The sequence below is a fragment of the Opisthocomus hoazin genome, chromosome 1 (genome assembly GCF_030867145.1).
Source record: "Opisthocomus hoazin isolate bOpiHoa1 chromosome 1, bOpiHoa1.hap1, whole genome shotgun sequence".
Taxonomy (NCBI): Eukaryota; Metazoa; Chordata; class Aves; order Opisthocomiformes; family Opisthocomidae; genus Opisthocomus; species Opisthocomus hoazin.
This window is the reverse complement of record NC_134414.1, coordinates 71,933,763-71,958,300: the sequence shown is the minus strand read 5'-3', so window position 1 is coordinate 71,958,300 and position 24,538 is coordinate 71,933,763. Positions and strand designations below refer to the sequence as shown.

Here is a 24,538-nt window from a genome sequence, read left to right as displayed (position 1 = left end):
CTTCTGTGTAGAGTAGCTACATTTTAAATGCCAACATCTAAAGACTACACAAGACCCCTAAAAATTATTAAAAAGTGGCAACAGACAATGAGTGCCACTTTACTGAATAAATCCCAATACATGTCTGAATATTTTAGTGACAAAATATTTGCTATTTTAAGCTCTGATTAAGACTACAGAGCCTGCATATAAAACACAGACAAGTTAGAGGCAGGAAACATAAGCAAGCCAAGACAAACAGTAGTTCCTTCTCAATATTAAGAATTTAGTTGTTGCCCTTTAACTTTAGAAAACTTGCCTAAATGAAATGAGGTGGTGAAATTAACTGAGGATAGCTTAGTTTGCTTGATTATTCATGGTGGTATACATGGAGAATAGAGCTCGACTCTCAAACCAGAGAAGCTGCAAGCATATAATAAACTATTTAATCACTTGAATTTATTTTAGAAATTGTACAAGCAATGAAATGGCCTCTATTTTGCTTAGCTCTACTTTAAGAGCTACGTAATAATGGAAGATTCACATTTCCAATCATTGCTGTCTAGACAGCACTGTCTGTTTTGACTAGCTCTCCACTGACTGTAACAGGGTCCAGACACAGACACCTACATGGGTGTAAAATGTCTGCCCTGACAAAAAAAATCAGGTATACTACCCACTGCAGTATCGAAAATCGTACAGCTGTTAAGGATCAGTTACCTACCTGCACACTTTTTTTTTGTTCAGGGGTGTTTACAAATATACACGTGGACCAGTTAATAAAGTGTCAGTTATTCAACCCTTAGTGCCTTCTCCATCATAAGTAGATCACGGCAGCTTAGTCAAACAGCCCCCTTTTGTGATGCAATGTATATTTTAGACAAGGCAATATCAAACAGAGAGCCTAATGAGATTCCAGTAAAATACGTGATGTACCTTCAAAAATTTAAACTGGTAGCAACAGAAATTAGAAATTCTGCAGGTCATGAAAACAAATGCTTAAATGGGTTTCCTGAAATGGTATATGAAAGGCTAGCACAGTAATACTAATGCAGTTCACACGAACTGGACTATAGGTTAGTCAGAGTACTAGCACAACCCAACAATGCACAAAGTCAATAGATCTGTCACCAGCGAGGTTTATGAGTGTATCAGACAAGAAGAAATAGGTGACTCTGTCCTAATAAATTTCACCCTACTTAGCACAGCCTATCAAAGCACGCCATCTGTCATACACAAGAATAAACCAGAGTATCATCATTTGGAAGCAACAAAGGAAAACGGCAATTTCACCAAAATCTGTTGGGAGATGGCTGTGAACCAAACATGATGCTGCACAGAAAAACTACTGATACCTCCATACAAATATGACTGACGCTTCACTTGGAGTCATATATACTATTTTGGTCACCTGCGTTCAAGAAAGTTGATGAAAGCAATCAAACACGCTCAAAGAATGATGACAAGGAAAATCCAGAAGACAAAGAGCTCATATGATGAGGAATCTAGGAAACAATGGCTAATTGGCTGTCAAACTAAAGACTGCTAAGATACACAATTGTTATTTATAAAGAATAGGTAATCACACCGGAGAAAACTATTAAGGTGAAAAATAACATTGCCACCAGCAAAATGCATAAACTGGCAAGAATAGACTTAACTGGACATCAGAGAAGTTCTACAGTCTCACTACAGAAACAGCCTTCCCCTAAGAATACAGGGGACAAAAACCTAATTTTCACATATAGCATAATCAGTTTACAGCAGAGGGTATATGACATAGCTGCCCAGACCTGCAGGTGATTAGAACTCGGTGGTGATTCTGTTTTTCCAATTATGCTAACTGTAAAGTGCAGCACGTAACACCCCAAATGTTTAGATACTCTTAGTTTTTGAGCTTACATATCAAATTCAAGTTTATAAACTGTGTTCTATTAAATTGCCTGATTACACTACACTACATTATCATACATGCACAGTCATCACCTGCAAGCCCAAAACAGTTCTGTTCAAAATATTATTTAAGATAGGCTTGCACTAGTGTGGATGCAGTATCATAAAAACTGTCATAACTCATTTTGACTGCTACACTCCTGCATTTTTCCCATTTGCTGAAACATAGTGCCCCAAAAGATATTTTACACCTTCATACTTAAACACAAGCCTTTATACTTAAGACACAAGCCACACTAATGAGAAGATCACACACAGGGTGACAAACCACCACCGAACTTCACATGCAGTTTTAAGACAATTATAAGCCACAGGAAATTTACAGCTTGCTTGCTGATTACGTAAGATATAACTTAAGAAAAGTTTTATAAAAACTACACCAAGAAAGCAGTTTAAAGACAAGAATAACCATAACAAATAAAACCCATGAAATTAAGAGTCTTAACAAAAATTGTGTTCTTACCTTTTCCAGGACTTAGGTTTTGGTCTATAAACACCTTAAGCTCTCCATTGGCTTCAATTAGTCCAGCCTGTTAAAGAAAGTAACTTTTATTAAATTTATAAATACAGATAGCCTTTAATTGTTAAAGATATTATACCAGAAGTCTCTGCTGCTATCACTCACATTTTGTTTCAAATCTTACACTATGCAATGACACTGTTTGTGGCACAGTATTTGCTAAACTTTAAAATCTTGATTTTATAAATACCATAGTCTCAGAAAGCAAGCAGAAAACCAGTTTACACCTACTTTGCCATTTTGTGTCCTAAGGTCTTACAGTGTACATGCACTGTTTTAACAGCTAGCTGAACACCCTTCCAGTTACAACCACTGACCCTGCAACTACAGCTTTCTCTGCGTAGATACTACTTACCTACCACAGAAGGTAACAACATTATAGAAAAAACAGCACAGGTGGAAGAGAGCGCCTTAAGTCATTTTAATCAGAAAAAAGGCATTAAGAAGAAACACCTTGAGCTTTCCAACTATCATTTTTTTTAAAGAGCAGAATATAAAGCTCTTAAGTGAAAGAGCTACAGAATGACATACAAGTTTATACAGTAATCACCATCCTTTGAGAAATTTCACAATAGAAGTTATTTTTTAAAAAAATACTATTAATTTTTTGATAGAAAACACTTGGTGCAATAATTCTGTGGTATCTCCAGACAAAGCAGTTCTGAAAATCTAATGAACACAGGACACACAGACCGTTTCAATTTAGCAAGAACACCAAGAAAGGCAACACTTGTACTTAACCATAATTTAGCATGCTGTGTTAGACGCTGAAAAGTCCCTAGCTTCACTTTGTGCACAGCTGGTGTTTGCAGGCTACTGCCGATCTTCAAGAGACAATTAAGTGGTTTGCTGTCAGTCAGCAGCGAAGCTTTTACCTTACAAATCTACCTGAAGAGCCCTACTTACAATTTGCCAGAGGTTCAGCAAACCAAGCGAGCCACTAGAGGATGCTATGGTGCTGTTATTATCCAGGTGTATGACAGCTATGATTTCTTAAGACAGACAGGGAATTTCAAAAAACGGGAAACTTTCTCTCCTCAGTGAAAGGGGAGGGGGAAAAAGAAGATGATCGAGCACTGGGAACAGGCTGGGAAGTGAGCAGAAGAGAAATTCTGCCAAGGGAAGCATAAAGAGCAGGGGCCTTTAATGGCATGGCATCAATGAGGACCTGGTAGCACAAAGCAAGTGTTAAGTGAGGAGACAGTGGAACCGATGGGTTCCAGTACCTGAAGCGGGCCTGTAGGAAAGATGGGGAAAATATTTTCAGCAGGGACAGTTGCAATAGGACAAGGAGCAATGGCTTTAAACTAAGGGATAGACTGGATATAAGGAAGAAGTTTTTTACGATAAGGATGGTGAAACACTGGAACATATTGACCAGAGAAGTAGTGGAGGCCCCATCCCTGGAAACATGCAAGGCCAGGTTGGATGGGGCTCCGAGCAACCTGGTCTAGTTGACGATGTCCTTGCTCACTGCAGGGGGCTTGGACTAGATGACCTCTGGAGGTCCCTTCCAGCCCAAAGCATTCTATGATTGTATGAATGAAGTTACACTCACCAACATAAAATCAGTATCATACACAAAGATATTATTAGAACTACAAAGATGTTCCTAGTCTTACACTCTATGGCAATACAACATTCCAGAACACTGGAACCCAATGTGTTATATGGAGATGAATTTTTTAGTCAGTGTTACATTATACTCCCATTCTACCTCAATTTCGCAACAAGTGTTAAACCACACAGGAAGTGCAGTCTTATTGTCATATTTTTTTTAAATGCAATACTTCAGTTTCTATTCAACAGCAGAAAGAGAAGGCCTGTACTCAAAGATTCCTGCAAATTCTCTTTTCTATGAGAATCAAAAAGAGATCAATGAGACTGGAAAGACATCTAATATACTGAGTTTGTGAATAGTGCATCACCAAGAAAAGGGCTGTTTTCATCTGTAATGCCTGTCATTTTAGAAGCACATGAATTTAATAATTTTGAATTATTAAACCAAATCACCAGTTTAATATGCAAAAGCAACCTTGCATCAATTTCACATCACTTACAGGGATAATCCAAACCCAAATATTTAGGCTGCGATATTCAGCAAATTCAAGTATTAAACACATATAATTATTTCAGTAATTAGCAAATTAGGCAATTCAGTAATCCATTACTTATTGGTCCCTGCCGATTTTTATTTTTAAATTAGAATGGTCTCAAATATAACCATTTCTATTAATTCATTATATGAAAATTTTTAAGTATTCAACCAACCACCATACTGTAGTATCAAATAATCTCATGAGCGTCAAGTTTTCTTCTACATAATTAAAATATACAGTGAAAAATATTACCCAGAACAATCTGCAGCTCCAAAAACCACTACCTAACCTAGCATTACAAAGGGTCAGGTTAGTGCTACACGCCCTGGTCCATGTTTTTGTGTGACTGACATTACGCAAGTTACTGACAAACTGGAGAATGTTTGGGAAAAACACTGCACTTAATCAACAAGAAAATACAATCGGGAAAAAAACAGAGAACAGCTACCACTGAAGAAAAATCCCCTCAGGAACCACAACACTGGTGAAGAGTACAGCAGTTACACTTCCACCACCTTTCCACACTAGTGTCTTACCAAAGGTTGAGCTCTAGCAGTTAAAAAGGCTGGTAGAATATTCAACTGTTTGTAAAAGTATGCCTAGGAAAGATTCCAAGAAAACTACTTGGAAAGAATACTTCCAAATCCCACAGCAGATAGCACCCCCAGCTGCTATTATTCAAAACGAAAATTGATTTCCAGTGAAAATCCTCTTACTCCAGACTCAGTATGCTCTTCAGTTCTGATACACTAATTCTACAGTTATCAAAATTTACGACCAGTTCTGTTATGTCTCCTCAAAGTCACAGATACAAGATTTTGGCGAGAGAGAACTGAAAAGCAAAACTCCCATCCCATACGAAATTCTGGTGTCTTTGTTCTAAAATGGAAATACTAGGCAAAAAAATTTATTGGTGTGTATTTCGAAGAAATTCCCCCAAGTTTTCAAGCCAGGTTATTTTGGAGAAGACACCAGGATTACTCCCCCATAACCGATCTAGCATAGTGCAGTGCCCAAGAGAAAGAAAACAGGATGATCATAGCTCCCATTAGGTATATCATAGTCACAGATTCACAACAAACACACAAAAAATCCAACCAAAATATCAACAAAAAACCCACACCAGCAACAAGTATCTGATTTTCCCCAATGGAAAAGTAACGTTCTGCCAAGGAAGGCTAAGACATGAAGGAAATTCTATTGTCTGATGGGAAAATACATATAGTTTTCAGGCCTTATCAAGCTACTTGTAACAAGGTATTTTGATTTTTATTTTCTTCGCCTGATAAATTTTTTTTCATATTCCACATTTTCTTACCTTCTCGTGATTCTCAGTTTCAAAATGCATTACTTCCTTTCATGATAACCACAACCTGCTTGAAATAATATCATGCTCTTAATATTTGATTCTGAAAGCTTTCTAAGTGTGTGCTACTTCACAATTCAGCACTGCTTTCCTCTTCAAAGAGACACGTTGGCTACGTATACTTCTCTATGGCTACATAAAGCAACTCCCAGCATCCTAAACAGGCAACAGATACAGGAACAGCCTTTATCCTTTTCACATATCAACAAAATCAACAGTGACTTTAAAAAAGCTTTTGACACTCAATATAGCACCTAAACTGTAATAACTCAAGATCTCCTTTCCACAGATCAGAGGAAGAAGGTTAAAGACCATTGGACAAACCAGTCAATCTGGTAATTTTAACTGTGGTAGCCATGCTGGAGTGGAAACCCCAACCACCACCTAGGCTTTGTCTCACCACATCATTCAGAAGTCCTAAGGAAAAGAAATCAACTGATGGACTAAACATAGGAAAAATTAAACTGAAGTTAGCTCTGGCCTGCTATGAGATCATCAGCAGTCATACGGACTGGGAAGTCTATTTTTGTTTTGTTTACAAGTAAAAGCTGAAAAGCACTACCAGTACTCTCAGCCTGAAAGTCAGCAAATTGGGAAATATATTTTTTTTGCAACTACAGTTAATCTGAAACAAAATTTGCTAAAAATGCAGAGAATTTCACTGATTAAAAAAATCCCTTACTGTAGACTATCACAGAATAATTTTGTATCTTACTAACAAGCTAATATTTGTGGTCTCTGAAGTTATGCACTAGAAACTCAACATCCTTACAAGTATTTCTTCCACAGCTTTCCAGACTTGCAACTCAATTTCTTAATAAAAATTGGCATAAAATTATTCACCAAGCCTTTCAACAGAAAAGTTGAATTCAGACTGAAGGACAAGGAACCTACAAAAGCATGACCAAGAAGTCCTACTAAAACAAGACTGAACAAGTACACGTGCTATGTCTATCAGGTTTAACCAGAGAGGAAGGTCTTCCCCTAACTCTGATAGGAACAGAAGGGTGCTTTTGTGCCACAGAAATACCTCTTCTATCTTGCTTCCAGGTAATAAGCCTGTTTTAAGTATACTCCCTGAAAACAAGCCGAAAGCAGAGCAGAAAGGGTAGAGAGAAACGGAAACAGAGGCATTTGCCAAAAGGTATTTCTCAGAACATTTCTCAGAAATATTCAGTTGCTAACAGCAGGTTAATCCTGCTAGACTGAGGCACAGGACTGGGTCTGACAATAAAACATGAGATGTGGGTGCCCAATACACAACATTGCTTGAAGAATGGGAGTCAGAATGGGACAGACAGAAAAACAAGCAAACCATTTGTGGACTGGCTGGAAAGTGACAGGAAGTGAGCTACAAAATCAGATGGCAGATCACAGAATCACTGAATGTTCGGGGTTGGAAGGGACCTCTGTGGGTCATCTAGTCCAACCCCCCTGCCAAAGCAGGGTCACCTACAGCAGGCTGCACAGGACCTTGTCCAGGCAGGTCTTGAATATCTCTAGAGAAGGAGACTCCACAACCTCCCTGGGCAGCCTGTTCCAGGGCTCCATCACCCTCAGAGGGAAGAAGTTCTTCCTCATGTTCAGATGGAACTTCCTATGCTTCAGTTTGTGCCCATTGCCCCTTGTCCTGTCACTGGGCACCACTGAAAAGAGTTTGGCCCCATCCTCCTGACACCCACCCTTAAGATATTTATAGGCATTTATCAGGTCCCCTCTCAGCCTTCTCTTCTTCAGGCTAAACAAGCCCAGCTCCCTCAGCCTTTCCTCGCAGGACAGATGCTCCAGTCCCCTCACCATCCTCATAGCCCTCCGCTGGACCCTCTCCAGCAGCTCCTCATCTTTCCTCATCTTTTTTGAACTAGGGAGCCCAGAACTGGACAGAGTACTCCAGATGGGGGATGGCAGATTAAGAGTTGCAGTAGAGAAACTGGGAGTCATTGAAGAAGTACAGGAAACACAACTGGTGAGAACCTAAGAGAGAGCCTGAACAGGACCAGGGGATCAGATCCTATGCGGAGAAGGGAAGAACATTGCAATGGGGAGGGAACATACAATCTATTCTAAACTATGACTGAAAGGGTAAATAATCTGGGACTCACACTAAGAAATTAAAAATAAATCAGGTATGAAGTAGTAAAGACACAACCAGAAAACAGAGAAATTGTGAAGGAAAAGTATTCCCATTAGTGTACATTTCCTCCCAGAGCTTGTCAAAGGCATCAGGAGGATGTCCCTGCTGTCTACAGGCATTTGCAAAGTCTACTAGCAACCAACCACACACCTTATGCGAACTGCACCCAACCTGATCCATGCAGAATGACAATCCCTACTCATTTTACTGCTTAATAGGAGATAATAAATGTAAAAGTTCTATGCCATGCAACTCTACTATGTGTCGATTCACTGACAACGTAGGGGTTTTTTTTGTTTGCCTTATTTTAGTATCAGGAAGCAACAAACAAACACAACAGAATATTAGCACAGCTACAAAGTGGAGAAAAGTTTATAATCGGAAATAACACTGCTAAAACAACCTTAATTCTTCTTTCACCCCTATCCATATGCAAACATCATTTGTAACAAGATGATAATACACTATTTTTCCCATTGGATTCTCATCTCATTCAGCTACCAGAGCAAACATGTCCTGGGAATGAATCATCACGTAAATGCAGGAGACTATTTTTATGGGACACCAAATTCATTTTTGACAGAAATTAAAAGGCAATTAAAATATGAAGTATAGGAAAGGAAAGTTCTCAAATGTAAAACATTTGAACTTCATTTTGCAAATGAAGTCAGCAAGAACCATTCCTCACCATATAAAGTAATATAAAAGAACTTTTAAAGTCAGGCTATAGGAATCTGATCCTGCAAAATTCTCGGATGTGTTACTCCACTGTGTCTCAGTAGCCTCCTCCTGAAACAGAAATCGTACCACATCCTCAGTTCATGGCAGCATCATCAAGATGAATGTGTTTGTCAACCACTCAGCAATGAGCTACACCATAGAAATGGGTTTTCCAAAATGTAAATTTGAATTATTAACACCTTAACTAGTAAGGCATCGTCAAAGCACAAAGATCTGGATCACACAGAATTGTGCAGGAAAAAACTAAACACAGGTTAGTAGCTCATTTAAGCATACAGGCTCCACTGATACTGCACATACCCTGGACACTGAGTATATGCAGAACGACACCCGAGGTCGCCTTATTGCTGAATATGTAAAGACCATTAGCTTTCTTGGCTTTTCTTTCTAAACAGAACAACACGTCTAGAATTCAGCAAAAGCTAAATGAAGATTTCATTCTGAAGATGAGTCAAATAGTGGTCCAGTCTTAGCAGCCACACAGATCAGAGACACCACAGATGTTAAAACCATTATACCAAGTTGTTTCTTAACAGTAATTCAATTGCCCAAGTGATACAATCCTTGTAAAATTTAAAGGTGACACCCCCAAAACTAAGAGCAAAGCTGTCAGAATGAACCTAAATTGAATATGAGATTCCCAGGGTGAGTATGACCAAAGCACTGGTTTGCCACTTCTACCACATAAACTACTCAGAAAATAAATCATTCTTTGTGTCCTCCCAGACTAAAAACCCATATGCAGAGAGGTACCAGCAGCAGCCACTTCCATGACTAGCTCCTGGTGCTATTCTAGATTTGACCTTAATAGACTTTTGTTTTTTCAGCCAAATTGAATCTTTGGAGCAGTTTGTTCAAAAGCATCTGAACCACAGCAGAAATCAACCAGTAATGTCAAACAGGACTAACTCCAAAACCATTTGTCTCACCAACCTTCTTATCAGTGTATTATAAGGCTTCAGTAGCCTACAACGTAATTTTCAAGCAAGTCTGTGTAACCATCAGTGCAACACTGGGACACTTAGCAGATGTAATGCAACACAAGACAAGTAGCAAGCAGTATTTTTGGGGATACAGACCACTGTCAATCTTTAAAATCAAGTTGTCCGCTATCTGTCTGAGAACCATTTCAACATAGAGAATGTTTAGCAAAGATTGGCCCATCTTTCCTCCCACTTCTAATTAGCCACCATAAATCTCCATTAAGTGATATCCAGGCAAGCAAATACACACACTAAAATAAATGATACCTAGTGTAATTTAACTTTTAAAAACTGCATTTTTGTTTAGCGTGTTGTCAGCACAGTATATTTACTCAGTAAAACTACAAATACATATCTATATAGTGCCACTACCATTAACTGACACATACAATTACTAAAGTTAAAACACTTGAAGGCTACAAGCAAATTCTTTATTTGCACAAGTTAATTGGCAAGGTGACAGGCAACTTTCAACTTGCTATTTTCCGCCTTACAAACACAAACCAACACAGAAAAAAAAAGGGGACTCTTACTGTGCGTTTGGAATGTAAAAAGGAGAGCTTAAAGATAATTTTCCTTCTTCTGCCTTCTAAAAAGCGTATTAAAAAATTAACAACATTTGAAATCCCAGACTGAGATGTCTTTTTAGAAGACCTAATTTCATAATATTATTTGATCTTCAGTTGGCAAACTTCTGAACCTTAGAACTGACTAAAAGCAAACAGAAATAGATCAAGCTAACAGAAGATGCTGAACCAAAATGGTATAAAAAACGGTGCATGAACCACTTGAGATCCCCTAAAGACTTCTCTAGTCTGCCTCGCTGAAATTCCCAGTATATAACCAAAAATAAACATGAAAGGAGAAATACATGCTGATATTTTAAGAAAAGTCTGAACAGTGTTTTGAAGACTTTTCAATACTTTCTAAGCATTGAAACAGCATCATATAAAAAAGATCCAAAATACAACTTTTTCCTACTTCCATTTAGGTCTTTTTTTTTTTTAAATCCAACTCAAATGGAACCTTTTCAGACCATAAAGACTTGCTCAAGATTGATGTAGAAGCACTGCATGAAAGCTATTAAGTTGTATAACTTCTGTGGTGTTCTGGCAAAATTAATGTACAGCACAGATATACTTCTTTCCCCAAATTCAGTTGACCTATTGACCTATCCAGTAAAATTTCTTTAAGAACTTAGTTTGCTGTGGGTTTTTTTAAAATATTCTTCGAGCAAAATATTTATCAAGTAATACTGTGAAATAAATTCATTGTATTAAACTACATACCCAGATGTAATCTGAAGACTCAGTTAAAACAAACCATCAACGTTAATCCCTACGCAGATCAGGTGCTTAATTTTGAGTGAGCAGAACTGCTTACATGGTGTCCTCAGATTTACACACGTGCAGAGGGCTTCCTTTGCAAAATTAGATACATCGGCCACATCTACTACTCGATGAGACTAATAAAAGCATCATGAACTACTAAAGAGATATAATAAGCTTGTGAGAAATTCTGAAGGCTAACAGTACTGTGTCAGTTTAAAAAGTTTGTGAAACACCAAATTAGTTTTCAACCATATGTTCTTCATGAACAATTTTTTTTTAACGACTGGAAACAGTCCGTGCAGTAATAGTCAAAAACTGAAACAATCATAAGCAATTGCAACCATACAGAGTATTTTGTTTACATAATTCATGTGTTTGGATATACACAATTTTTGAGATCAGAAGGAATCGTACTCATTCCTTTTGTCTAGCCCCTTTCTCCTCAGTACTTGCTGGAACACCACACACTGGACTATCCCCTCTAACAGATCCAGTTCTTGTGAGTGACCCCTGCTTCTCTTCTGCTATTTAACAGTGGGTCTTAAAGAAAGGAGCTGCAAGCTTCTCTTTCTTTATGGCTGCTCGAGAGGTCTCAGCAGTTCATTTTCTTCACCAACCTTCTACACCGAAAGGGTTGTCAAGCATCGGAATAGGCTGCCCAGGGAAGGGGTTGAGCCACCATCCCTGGAGGTCTTTAGAAGACGTGCAGACGTGGCACTTCAGGACATGGTTTAGTGGTTGACTTGGCAGTGTTAGGTTTATGGTCAGACTCAATGACCTTAGAGGTCTCTTCCAGCCTAAGCAATTCTATGATTTGAAACAGAAGCAACTAAGGGGAGAACCAGGTTCACATCACAAGTTGGATCTTCAGCTACACTACAGAAACTGTTAATTTAGTGGTGGAGGGTATGTTAACCACTGATACTAAAAAGTATGTATTGTCTTAATTTACAGATAATTCTAATATACAAATGAATACAAAAGTGGCCAGCAAGTAGTCTTCAGTCTTATACTGGGAGTTGGAAGACATAAATGAAGTTACCAAATTTACATTGTTGTCACAGTAATTCCTGCTCCTTCTTTCGGTGCTGCATCCTGCCTAGTTCTAAGCACGTCAGGGTGGACAGGTCACCATTTCAGTTAAGGAACTGTACTCTCCATCAAACTATTAATTCCATAAATCCAGTAGGCAGCACAAGTCAGCTGAGGACCTCAGTGTATACATTTGACTCCTCCAGCTCCCGCCTGGAAGATGCCACATTTCTAAGAAGTGGTAGAGTTTACAGTAGACTCAGCAAAGTCTTACAGAATGACACTGATTAACCAGAAAGAGGAACACTGGCTAAGCTGGAGTTTCTGGAGATTGTCTGCCTGTGATAACTACCTTTGTCTCACACCAAGAAATTTCCCATATGGTGCAAATACACGTCAAACTGTACCTATCTCTACTGACCTCAACTTAATTTGCCATCCAGCCTTTGACAAGCAGTACAACGACCCCACTCCCAAGGTACACAAGTCCTTGAGACACTGCAGTTGGTGTTCTCTCATCCACACATTTTATTCATTGTTTCTTTGAAAAAGAAAAGTAAAGGTACTTTTACAAAACAAAGTCTTTCTAGCAACAAAGATCTTCTGAACTGAATGCATATTCTGTGGCCAATGTGCCTGATTTTGTTAGAATTGCTTCTCAGCTCCACACAATGCTCACTTAAATAAACCCAAAAATAGCTATGCTCATTACTATTACCAGATCACACTGGAAAATGAGCTTGCTCCTTTCTTCCCCTTTATACTTATTGCATTCCAGATCCCATACCCTCTACGTAACAGTTTTCAAAAAAAAAAAAAAAAAAAAAAAAAAAAAAAAAAAAAAAGGAGATACACAGATACTTCAGCCTTCACAAGCTAGTATTTCTCTTATTCCATTATTATTTTTCCACTCGTCCAGCTGTAACATTACTTGTGATTATGCTCTTAAGCTCCACCTGCAGGCTCTTAATTAAGGTGCTACATATAAATGTATCTTTTTTTTTCCCCTCACAGCTTTCTGACCACTGCCATGAAATGAAAGTATTTTGTAAAAAAAAAAAAAAAAAAATCAATACTTTGTTGCCTATTTTCTTTATTGTACACTCTGAAAAGCATTAGAGGGACACATTTTAAAGTAATACTTAACAGAATTTAGACTTGGGTCAAATAGCTCATAAACTATTGCCAGCTAACCTGATCAGTACTTCTATAATCATTTAATCCTTTGTAAAAACATTTAATTGGGTTTTCTGGTATTCTCCATCATGCTCCAAAATTGTTCAATTATCCAGTAAAGTCTCAGTCTGCAAACTTTTACAAGTATTTGACTTTTAAAACAGGTCTTTTCCAATTAGTTTTTACAAAGAGGTACCAGAAGAGCAGCTGGAAGCAAGCAACATAAGGAAAAGTGCCCTCCCGCGGCAGGCATGAGAAGCGGTTAAGTATGAGCAAGTTCTCTTGTGGCGCCCTGGCTCCACACCTTCCTCTTCTGCAGCGCTGCCTGCTTCACCCTCACGAGAGGAAGCACCAGCCCCAGCAGCAGCACAGAGTAGGAGCGGGAGGCACCCCAAGCCCGCACTCCCCGGCTGGAGCACACTGAAGCATGCTTGGCCATGTCAATGCCACCTGAAGCCCAGATGTGGCACTGGAGCGGCACAGCCATCTCACACTTTGGCCATCTCAGCTCTGCTGAGAAAAAGGGAAGGAAGGGGTGGGGGCATTCATCAACTGTGCCATCTTCTTCACCACTGCATCTCACAGCCAGTTAGCACACTTCATAGGTGACATGGCAGAACCACAGGCCATTAGTCACAGCTATATTTCCATGTCAGAATGTTTAAATTTACAGCGGTGCAGGGCTTCACAGACTCATGGCCCCGAAATTTAGTGATACTGTCTCTATCGTGTTTAATTCCATTATTCCGCTAGGAAAAGAACTTGGATTTTGTATAAAAAACATGCGAATCATTCTCTTCCCTTCCAAAGAAGCGTTCTACCAACTAACATCTCTACTTTCTAGCATTCTATCAAACCTAGCAGGGCCCATAATCAGACCTGGAAATTCAAAATTTCCCAGCATTCGCTACACGTTTTAGACATCATGTAATGGTGGGTATATAATAGTCTGCAAAAAGGTAAGCAGTTCATCTTTCTTCCCTGAGGCAGGATTAAGTATGTGTAGAGGTTTTTAAGAACAGGTTAGACAATCCTTCAATTACGATTTCATACCCTTTCTAGCTACCCTGTTCTGGCGCTCAAGTACACTTAAAACCTTACCTAAAACCTGACCTAGATTTTCATTTTTCAAAATTCAGCTCATTAACTCTTGTCATAAAGATACTAAAAGCAATTTCTTTTCCTATCTGTAGCATCTTCTTCCATTTCTGAAGTTTATTATCACATATGTTCTTCCTCCCTTCGCTAGTCTCTTTTCTAGAATAAGCTAGATCTTTCAAAAATGAGGTTCTTTCTTGAATGTCTTATTCTGCTCCCCGTAGACCTTCTAGAATATTCATCTGTATTTCCAGGCACTAGCACTTCTTCACTTAGTTGATCTCTCTCCCAAAAGCTAATATAAAACAATGTACTTTAGTATCTCAATCACTTTAAACTGTTTCAATTTAATCTCCTAGTCTAACATTCCTCTTTCATTTTCTTCCCGCTCATAGTGCCTTTCATTCCCTGAACTCTGCTATCTGTAACGTACTTGGCCACCCTTATCTGTTCCAGGCAAGCTTTGAGTGACTATGTACTTCTGGTTGCTTCTCCACACATTAAGATGTTTTTCAATGGCTTCTGAATGACTAAAATTCTCTACAAGATTAGTTTGTTAAACCAATCACTATCTCATGGAAATTCTCGCTATCTGAACACTACACATCAGACTGTAACCTTCTGTTTAAGAATTTGAGTTGTATCAATTTTCCTCAGCCTGTATGTTGTTGTTTTTTGTTGGTTTTTTTTTTTTAAAGGGGACATATATTCTAATTTGAATATAGAGTAGTATCTTGTCTTATTTTCAACAAGGAAATGTGAAAGTTCAATTATCTTAGGTATTACCAATGAACTACATCTTAAATGCAGATTGGTTTAATTTTTTTTTTTAAAGTACTGAAATGGGTAAAGAGCAAACATGGTTCAAGAGGCAAGCCACAGAATCAAAGCCACTAACCTTAGCGCCAATAGTAATGGAAGTCTACCATGCAAGTCCCCAAAGCCTGTTTTTACGGACACTAACTAGCATCTTTTGGTAGACAGAGACAAAACAATGAACACATATGGAGCCAGAACCGCCTTCACTCCCTTGAATATACAATGCCTCCTTGAGCACAAGAAAGGCAATGCTAGTTGACAACAGCAGTCAACGTCAACCCCATCATCAGAACAGTATTTGCTGGATTTTTTGAAATCCAATTCAAAACCAAGTTATTTCAGTGTTCATTGTAAATACGCATAATGCCAATGGCCCAAGTGCTTTTATGAGCACAGCGAATACTTAAGATTAATTACTCTGAAAAAATGGCTGCAGATCTGAAGATATTTTATGCTGTTAGATCTACAGGAAAACATAGCCCAGGCTTGACGTACAACACAGACAAAGTAATTTTCATATATTCATTAATACCAGCTATTATAAAGCATGACCTGGTTTGCTTTTGTTAACAAAACCAAAAATATTCTATGAGCTGTGCTGCCACATACAATGTGCTACAAATATACTTACATCTTTTGCCATGTTACCAAAGACTAGAAATCAGACCTCTTGAAATCTTGATGGCTGCAGGACACAGAGACAATGATGCTATTTTCTAGAAAACAAATAAAGACAGCAACATCAGCTATCAAAGTAAAAGGAGGGAAAGTTTTTACAATTGGAGTTACCTGACTACCACCAGACACCATTTAGTTTCCACAAAACCGTTTTTAAAGAGGGAAAAGTTTTCTGCCGTCACCAGCTCACCCCCAGGCCCGGCACCCCCCCAGCCCACGCTCACGCGTGGGACACGCTCCTCCGGCAGCGGGGGCCAGCCCTCCCCTGGCCGGCGCGCCTTTCCCCCAGCACGTACCCGGGCCCGGCGGGGCAGCCCACGCTGGGCCGGTCCCTGTCCAGCTGCGCCCTTTGCAACACGGCAGCGCAGGGCGCGGGCAGCGGCGGCGGGGGAAGAGATCACTCCCTCGGCCGCCTCCTCCTCCTCCTCCCCACCCCCATCGCCAGCAGCAGGCACAAGTAGGCCTCAGGGGCCAGCTCCCTCCGGGGCCCTGCACCCCCCCCCCCCGCTCGCAGGCAGACGGGCCGCGGCGGCACCGAGGAGCAGAGCCTGGCAGCCGCCGCCGCGCCCGGGGCACCCACCGCGCCCCCCGACCAGGGCCTCACCGCCCGGGCGAAGCCCTGAGCCCCGCGCCGCCTCCCCTCGGCAGCGAGGGGCCGCGCTAATCACCTCACGGCCGGCGGGGGCACGGGGGAGGGGGACGAACGGGGGGACTCGCCCGCGCGTTAGGCGGCACCGACGACGACGGGGGGGGGGGGGGGGGCGGAAAAGGTCCGCCCCGTTCCCAGCCTCCTCGCCCCGCCGGCGGCAGCACCCCGCGGTGCCCTACCCCCCCATCCTACCCCCTCACACCCCCACAACCCCCCCCGATGCTCCCCATCCTCCTCCCGCCGCAGGCCGGCCCGGGCCGCCCGCACCTGAGCGGCCGAAGGCAGAGAGCGCCGGCTCCATCCCCCGCCGCCGCCCCCAGACAGGGACCCGGAGCGCGGAGCGGGAGCACCCCCCCGCCCGCCGCCGCGCTGCTGCGGAGGCGCCCAACTGCACATGTGCGGCGGCGCGCGCGCGCGGGCCTGGCGGGAGGGGGCAGGGGAGGAGGGAGCCCAACGGCCCCAACGGCAGCGCGGGCGGGGTGAGGGGAGGGAGGGGGCCGGCAAGGACCGCCCCGCTCCCCGCGCTCCGGGGCAGCGGGGGAGGGGAGGGGGGGGGAAGGGGGCTGTCTCTCCCGGCGGGCTGTCACTTTCCAGCCCGCCTCTGCACCCGCCGCTCCTCAGCCTGCCGGGCTCCCGGCCACCCCCCCCACCCACCCACCCGCCGCCCGCTGCCCCGCACACCTGCCCGCCGCCCGTGCCCAGCCGCCGGGGGGGGGGGGGGGGGGGTGGTGGTGTCAGTGAGAGAGCGGGCGCGAGCCAGCGGACCCTCCCCGGGCTCCGCGCGCGCGACCCGGCCGTTCTTTTTTTCCCCGCCCCCCCCCCTCGTTGGTGGGGGGGGGGGATTAAAAAAAATATCGAAACTTACACTTTTGTGCGTCCCACCGGCGTGACGCTGCGCGCTGACGTCACGGGGTGTAGCGTGCCTTGCACGGGCACACGCGGAGCGGCTAAGCCAACCGCCCGCCGCTCCATGGGCGGAGGGAGCATGCGCGGGATTTTCGCGCCTTCCGACTCCCCGCCCTGCGGCGCTCGCGGCGGGCGCGCGGGAAGCATCGGCGCGAGATTGCTCTTCGGCCCCGGCCGCCGCCGCCGAGCACGTGGGCTCCAGCCGCCTCCCCGCGTGGCGCCGTGAGGGGGCGGGAAGGCGCCGGGCGCCTCCGCGTCCTCCTTATCGCAGCGGGACACGGGCCGCGCCTCGGCCCCGCTGAGCCCCGCCGCTGCCCGGCACGGGCCCCGGCCGCCGAGCGGGTCTCCGGGGGGGGCAGGCGCCGGCGGGGCGGCGCGGTCGGTTGCCACAGCATCCTGCCCGCGCTTCCTCATCGCGCTGAGCCCGGCCGCGCCCCGAGCGCGTCGGCCGGCAGCAATGGTTGCCGAAACGGGGGATTTCGGGGTTCCCCCCCAGTGACAGCTTTTCCGTGGGGCCACTGCTGCTCTCTGGCATGAATCCAGCCGGATCCACGCCAAAAGACCCGCAGCCGAGGTTCCCGACACCTCTGTGCGCCCCGTCCACTCGCTGCGTGATGGAGTTACACAAGAATGATGTAATTCTTGGCAAAAACCTTTCCGCGCGCGCGGCGGGCACTATAAAGGCAGAGCCGTCATGGTGGAAGCTGCGGCGAGGCCAAAGCCTTACACCTCAAAAGCTGCGGTTCTGGCGGGAGGGGGTGTGAGGCTGGGGCGATGGGGGGCTGCAGGCAGCTCTGCGGGCGACGCCAGGCCTGCGTGGTGCGAGGCTGTCGGTAACGCCGTCGGGAGGGCTGCAGGAAGGCGAAGGCTCGTTCTGCCTCTAAAACCACGCTGCTGCCTTGATGGCACCTGGGAAGGGCGACGAGTCGGGAAGACAGGACTCGACCAGCAGAGCCGTGGCAGGCAAACAGAGCAGAACAATCTGGCACAGACGCCGGAGAAGACATTTCATCAGCTGACTAGGCTCACATTTATACCTTACTCAATTTTTATACCTTTTATACTTTTTACCTTACTCAATTTTTTTTTTTTAACACATGGGGAAGTTGTATTTTACAACAATAAGGAAACACTAGCTATATTCATTGCTTGAAAAATAGCAATCTTTGAATCTTTTTATTCACAGTAACACCCCGCTTGCCGCTCCGGGGTTCCATGGCTGCTCAGGCAGTAGCCTGCTTTGATAACAACCGTTATTACCCCATTTCTTCATTCTTCTTGACTAAGCTCGATAGCAGTGGACATCAAAGAAAGAAGATGAGAATAAAAACATAACTGTTTATAACTTTTCAGAAAGAGGCAAGGACTTTGACACACAAAAGACACGGAGCGCCCCACGCCAGCTGCAGAAAAAGTGCTTCTTCAAAGACGACATCTCCTCCAGCCTCCAGGAACGCACCCTCAACAGGGTATGCCCGTCCCAGGGTGAAGGGACTACAAAAAAAAGCAAACATGCTTTTAAAAAGGCAGAATTAAATGACTGCGCTAAGATGCAAAGCATTTCCTGTTGTAAGCTTTACCTGAGAGACTAGTGCCATTTTGAAAAAGGCTCAGTCTGAAGAGAAACCTTCTACCTTCTCTAGTACAACACAAAATTCACAAGAAACGAATTTAAAAAGTGGACAATAATTCATTAGCAACTGTGATTTGTAGGGACTATGATAACTATACTAGCTTTCGGAACGGCGGAGCAGTGGCAATCAAAGGACAGAATCTGAACCTCACGCCACTACCTGCTTTTTGCAAACTACACAGCTTCTCTGCATACATCAGAACGCATGCTTTCTTGGCCCTTGTCAGTATAGAAATGGTGACCGAAGACCACCTTTTTTAGTTACTCAAATTCTTCCATTTGCACTTGTCACATAATCTTGCTGTGCTGCTCGTGCTTCCCTTCCCAGTAAGCCTCTCCTTGCCAGACAACTGAACAAGCACGAACAAGAAGGGGGGGTCCTGGTTTGCTAGCATTTATTTTGACACATTACTAACTGCCCAAGCACACCCACTCCCAGGTGTTTTTTCTTCTCTAGCAGAGGGTTCTTCACAACTAATTTGAAGTATTTGTACCAGTGAAAAAAACTTCATTTCTCTAATCTCTGCGCACGCCTTTCTCAGGCATTTTGAAGCTTTAGGACTCTGTTTGTGGTTGTAGCAGCGAAAGGCTGTTCCAGTTCACGGCTGGTTTTGGTGGCCTGCCTCCCTCTTTTAAGGGTGCTTGAAAAGCAAAATGGATCACAGCTTTTAAACAGCATCAGCGTGGCAGAACTGCGCAACAGACACAAGGAAACTGTTCCAAGAGGTCATCTAGTCTATAGACAGAAACCTACGGCAGACGCCAGAGGACATGCATGTGGACATATTTTGATCTACATGCACTTCAGAACTGGAAGCCATGCCATCTTAGGAGAGGGACCTGTGCGAGCTCCTGGCTTAACTACAGACCTCACAGCAGTTGACAAGGTTGTCAGCATCTGGCCTGCTTGGGAAGTAGCATCTCCCAGTTCTCAAATTTCTGCTCTGTTTCAGGAAATAAAAAATACAGCTTGGTACCATCACCTTGAAAGTGCTGCCGATCCCTGGTCTAGATTTTTGTCCCCCACGGCAGGATCAGTTGTACCTAAGCCACTCTGGTCACACCATTGTCCAGTTTGTTCTTTGTCTCCAGGAATCAGATTTTTATAGTCTCAACTGTCCTTACTGTCGGTAAGTTTTTCCCACCCAGCAGTGGTCATTACTCCACAGGGGCGGTGTAGAAAGCCAAAGCTGCACGCCTCCTGGGCTGCTAAGTGAAGCTGGTGGAGGCATGCCTTTCTCTTTAGGGTGGGGTGGGCCACACATCTCCCAGCCCTTAGGACATCTTGGGCTCTTCCGTCTCGCCTCACTGGTTTTGTTGGCTCCTTCGTTGTCGGGTCATCTTAATAGTGGATGGCTGGTACTTCCAAGCTCCTTCCAAGCTACTGCTGTTTCCCACAAAGATGTGAATGCTGTGAGCGTGGCTTGCCTGCTGTCACTCAGGGGTCTGATTTCCTCCACCTTTGGCACTACCCACGTCCTGGAGCACTGCCAGGACTGCTTACAGAGCGGAACTACAGATTCCTTCCCCAGACAAACCCCATGAGTGCTTTTGTGGTTATGTTGTTCTGGGTTCTCTCCAACAAGCAGCGAGACCACGTGAGGTTTCTCACACCCTCCATCAAGCATCATCATACAGCCCTACTCTGTCATGCTAGCACCCCGACACGCCTCTCTGCCCACAAAGTGGAGGATGTCCAACTGGAAAACCAGTAAAATACAAGGTATTGTGACACTGCTTTCTCTTCATCTTTGAGATGAATGAAATAGGAATTCTTACAGCTTTTTAAAAAGCTATGTAGCCCCATGGACTAGGCCACCATGACAGCATTCCTTGAGCTGTCCTAGACACATGTCAGTCACAATTGCAAGAACCAACCTCACAGGTCCCACTAGGTATCTTCCCACTGAGGAACTGAAGCGGCCTGCCCTATAAGGCATGAGCCGTAAGTAGGGCGGTTGTGGGTCCATGTGTACCAGTCTGACCCTGGGGAGAGGGAAACGACTCACAAAGTATACAGCATAGCCCACACTACCAACCAGCTTTTAAACTGTTTTGGTTCCTTGACCCTGACAGAGATCAATGACCAAAGGGAGCAATTAAGGGGTAAATGCAAGAACTCAGATTTTCAGAGAGAAAGGCACACAAAACAAGCAACCAGTTACACCCACCTCCGAAACAAACCAACCAAAAAAACCACCCCAATCCCAACACAGATCTGCTGAACGAGGTGCTACTCAAGAACAGAGCCGACCCTCCCTTTCCACTCCCCTAAGCTCAGTTTCACCACAGAAATATCCTCTCATCGCTTACAAAGTTTCTGCCCTGTATCAACTCTTCTGTATTCAAATAATGCTGATCATTACATGAATGAGACGGAACCTCAACAAAGAGGCACAGAACATTGATACTCAGATGATGCTCCTATTTCTCTGTCCCCAGTTCTCCTAAAGCCTGGCCAAGTCACAACTGAATCAAAAATTATTTGGGAAAGAAGTGACAGAGATGAGGCAACCAGTAAGGTATCCAGATGCCTGCTTTCCTTTTTGGACACGGTACCAAAAGGACTCTTCACCCAACTCCTTTAAAGGGTAATCAGGAAAATATTTCCTCTCTTTTAAGAGACACAAACCATCAGTATTTCCTACTCTCCCAACTGAAATTTTCCAGAGAAGTACAAGTAGCCACAGCAATTTATTTAGACAAAGTTTTACTCAGCACAGCTGTAATACTTTAATTATATAATAGTTTCAAGGGCTAACTAAGAGACATAATGGAAACCATACAGAGGTCTCTACCACGGTCTCTCACAGATATTCTTTTTTCCCCTGAAAGGCAGGTGGTAAACTACATGTGAAATAAGCACCTTTCAAAACCAAAATGAGGCATTCAGGAGAGAAGCTTGTATTTCAAGCAGAAACTATGAGCTAGGTCAGTGGACAGAGTACGATTTCTCTCCCTAGTGCAGTTAAGAAACAAATGATTTTAGTGAGGCACCTGAAAAAGAGTAAAAGGTCTGAGCTAGTAGATTGTTAAACGGTATCATAAAACTTCTGAATTGTTTCTGTATTTGGAATACAAAATATTGAAATACACCAACAAATCAGTTTCAAGTTTCTCTTCTGTTACAGATTCGTTTTACAAAAAAATTATTTTATTTATAGGCCAGCTTTTTCCTCCGCATTTGTCACTGTTCCTCAATAACTTTTCAAACCATTCAAGGTGAACTGGAATTGCCATACATTCCTGCAACCTTTATGAAGCAACAGTGCCTGGAGAGAAAGCCCCAAATCCACTGAGAAAGAACCCAAATATGATGAACCCCACCCCGTCCTAACAATTGGAATACACTCCAGACTCGTCCATGCTGCATTTTGACAAGCCCAGCAGATGTCGGAGAAAACATGGGAGGAAACTGAGGCTACTATGGCAGAGAAAAGGGGTATAAAGCACACAAATCCATCCAAAGCTTCATTTTGGTACCTGGAGGACAGCTTTCATTTTACTTAGCAATTTAAACCTATGCAACATGCCTTTTTCTAACCATTTTGTGGGTATCAAAGTTATCTCAGACGACAGTATAATACTGACCTAAAGTGTTGATACATCTTTAATGGTACCGTTTTTAGCAGATAAACCTCAAGATGATTTTTAAATTGTCAGACTAGACTACAGTCTATGAGTAAGCTTTCTCTATGATGCTTAAACAGTGGGCTTTTACAAGACTTATCCCGCCACCTATAACATTTTAAAGAACAAAATGTTACATTTACACTTACATTTAAGATCACGTTCAAAGCAGTTTTTTTAAAATATCATGATATTTTGAAGAGACTAACAGTTTATTCAATGTAAATGCAATGTATAAAGTTGTGGAGTTCCAGATACATATCCAGTCTGCCATTTCTAGTTTTGTGCAAATTAACTTACTTAAAATAATTTCAAATCTAGCATAGTGTCAAGTAACATCCAAACTCCAGAGTTCCAGAACTGATGTTTCTCACGTTTGCTTGAAATTAGACTTCCCAGTTTTACTAAATTTATTTTTGATTTAAAACAAAGAAAAAAAACCTGTAAACAGTTACTGTAACAGCAGTTAGCAACAAGAATGGGTGACAACTGTCAGCCTTCAAATATAACTTATGCCCTTTCTTACCGTCAACTTTTTGTCAAATATGTAAATAAATACAAGAACTAACACAAATAAAAGTTACTACTGTAAGAAAAAATATTATATGCTGCAATTTGGAATAAAATATCATACAATATCAGCTGCATCATTTGGAATATGTATTTGAGTGCTTAAAACAGTTTGATGCTAAACAGTTAAACCTTTCTTTGTGTAGAGAACCACACTTTTATTCACCGTTAGAAATGGGTTTTGTGATTAATTTTATACTAGAATATTAAACTCCTAAATGTGAAAATGACTTAAGTCATTAAGTGAAAGAAGATACCATAGGCACCATAATATATATTTTTTTTCTTTTTAAACAAAATCTGGTGATGAACCAGCAGTAACAAAATAGGATGAAAATTAAAAGGCACATTCAGGCAAAAAGTAATCAACACAGTTTGCATGATGCTATATTTAAAAAAAAATAATTTATGCTCTGAATAACTGATTGGATCAGAAATAAATATTCTGGCAGATTCTAACCTGTCAGAGAGACAGTAAATTTTTGTAAAAGGTGTGCAATTCAAATTGTATAACTATTTTTTTGATGTTGAATTTTGTTTATGTTTTAAGGTCAGTATAAGGCTTATAACCAAGTGCATGTGAAGAGGACTGACTACTCAAGACCTCGTGCTTTCTGAGTGCATAGAAATACAATGAGCAATGAAGATATCCCTTGCAAGAAGATGTGTTCTTGTATATGTGCAAATCTTAATCAAGTACTTGAGCGTCTTTCAGGTCTCGGAACACATTTCATAATCGCAGCTCTCCACAGGGCAGGGGCAAGTAAAAGACTTAGAGTAGTCACACTCAGAATAAGAAGATAGACCTGAAAATTGAAAAGAAAAAACCATTACTTCTCTTAGTTACATGGTAAACTAAGAAATGATTACAAGTTTGAGGAGATCAGAATCTTCTCGACAGTATTTTCAGGAGACTTCACCTGTCTTCCCAAGCAACTATGCATATTGCTACAAAAGCAAACAAATGCACGCTCAAATCATCTAATTATCTCTTTACCTGGTTTGAAGATACAATTACAAGAACAATGTTATAAGGTTATAGAAAAACAATTATTTATATATGTAGTTAAGAGGTCAATTTTGAAAGCTCAATGTTTGCTAAAAGGTCAAAGGCCAAATACCACTTTATTTAAAAAAAAACCAAAAACACGAAACAAAAAAAACTCCTACAAAAATCAAACCACCCAAATCTATTCTGGTTTAATGATACAATGGCAAAGTTCACTACTATTTTATACACT

At 42.4% G+C, this 24,538-nt stretch overlaps 2 protein-coding genes across 4 annotated transcripts in view; both read right to left on the bottom strand.

Annotated features, from left to right (window-relative positions):
• The window catches only part of TFDP1 (transcription factor Dp-1), a 48,945-nt gene extending 31,998 nt beyond the window's left edge, over positions 1–16,947 (bottom strand). For 2 of the 3 annotated variants that reach the window (XM_075425459.1, XM_075425469.1), the window contains exons 1-3: positions 16,826–16,946; positions 15,863–15,947; positions 2,396–2,462 (exon numbers count right to left, since the gene is read on the bottom strand). In XM_075425459.1, coding sequence (XP_075281574.1) covers positions 2,396–2,462; positions 15,863–15,874 — 79 coding nt within the window. In that variant the 5' untranslated portion in view covers positions 15,875–15,947; positions 16,826–16,946. Of the gene's footprint in view, positions 1–2,395; positions 2,463–15,862; positions 15,948–16,825 lie in introns of all 3 variants that reach the window. The other variant, XM_075425478.1, reaches the window with a different exon arrangement.
• Positions 16,948–18,635: 1,688 nt separating this feature from the next.
• Positions 18,636–24,538, bottom strand: part of SLC9D1 (solute carrier family 9 member D1) — a 45,930-nt gene continuing 40,027 nt past the window's right edge. The window contains exon 14 of the mRNA XM_075425305.1: positions 18,636–24,103. Coding sequence (XP_075281420.1) covers positions 23,990–24,103 — 114 coding nt within the window. The 3' untranslated portion in view covers positions 18,636–23,989. The remainder of the gene's footprint in view (positions 24,104–24,538) is intronic.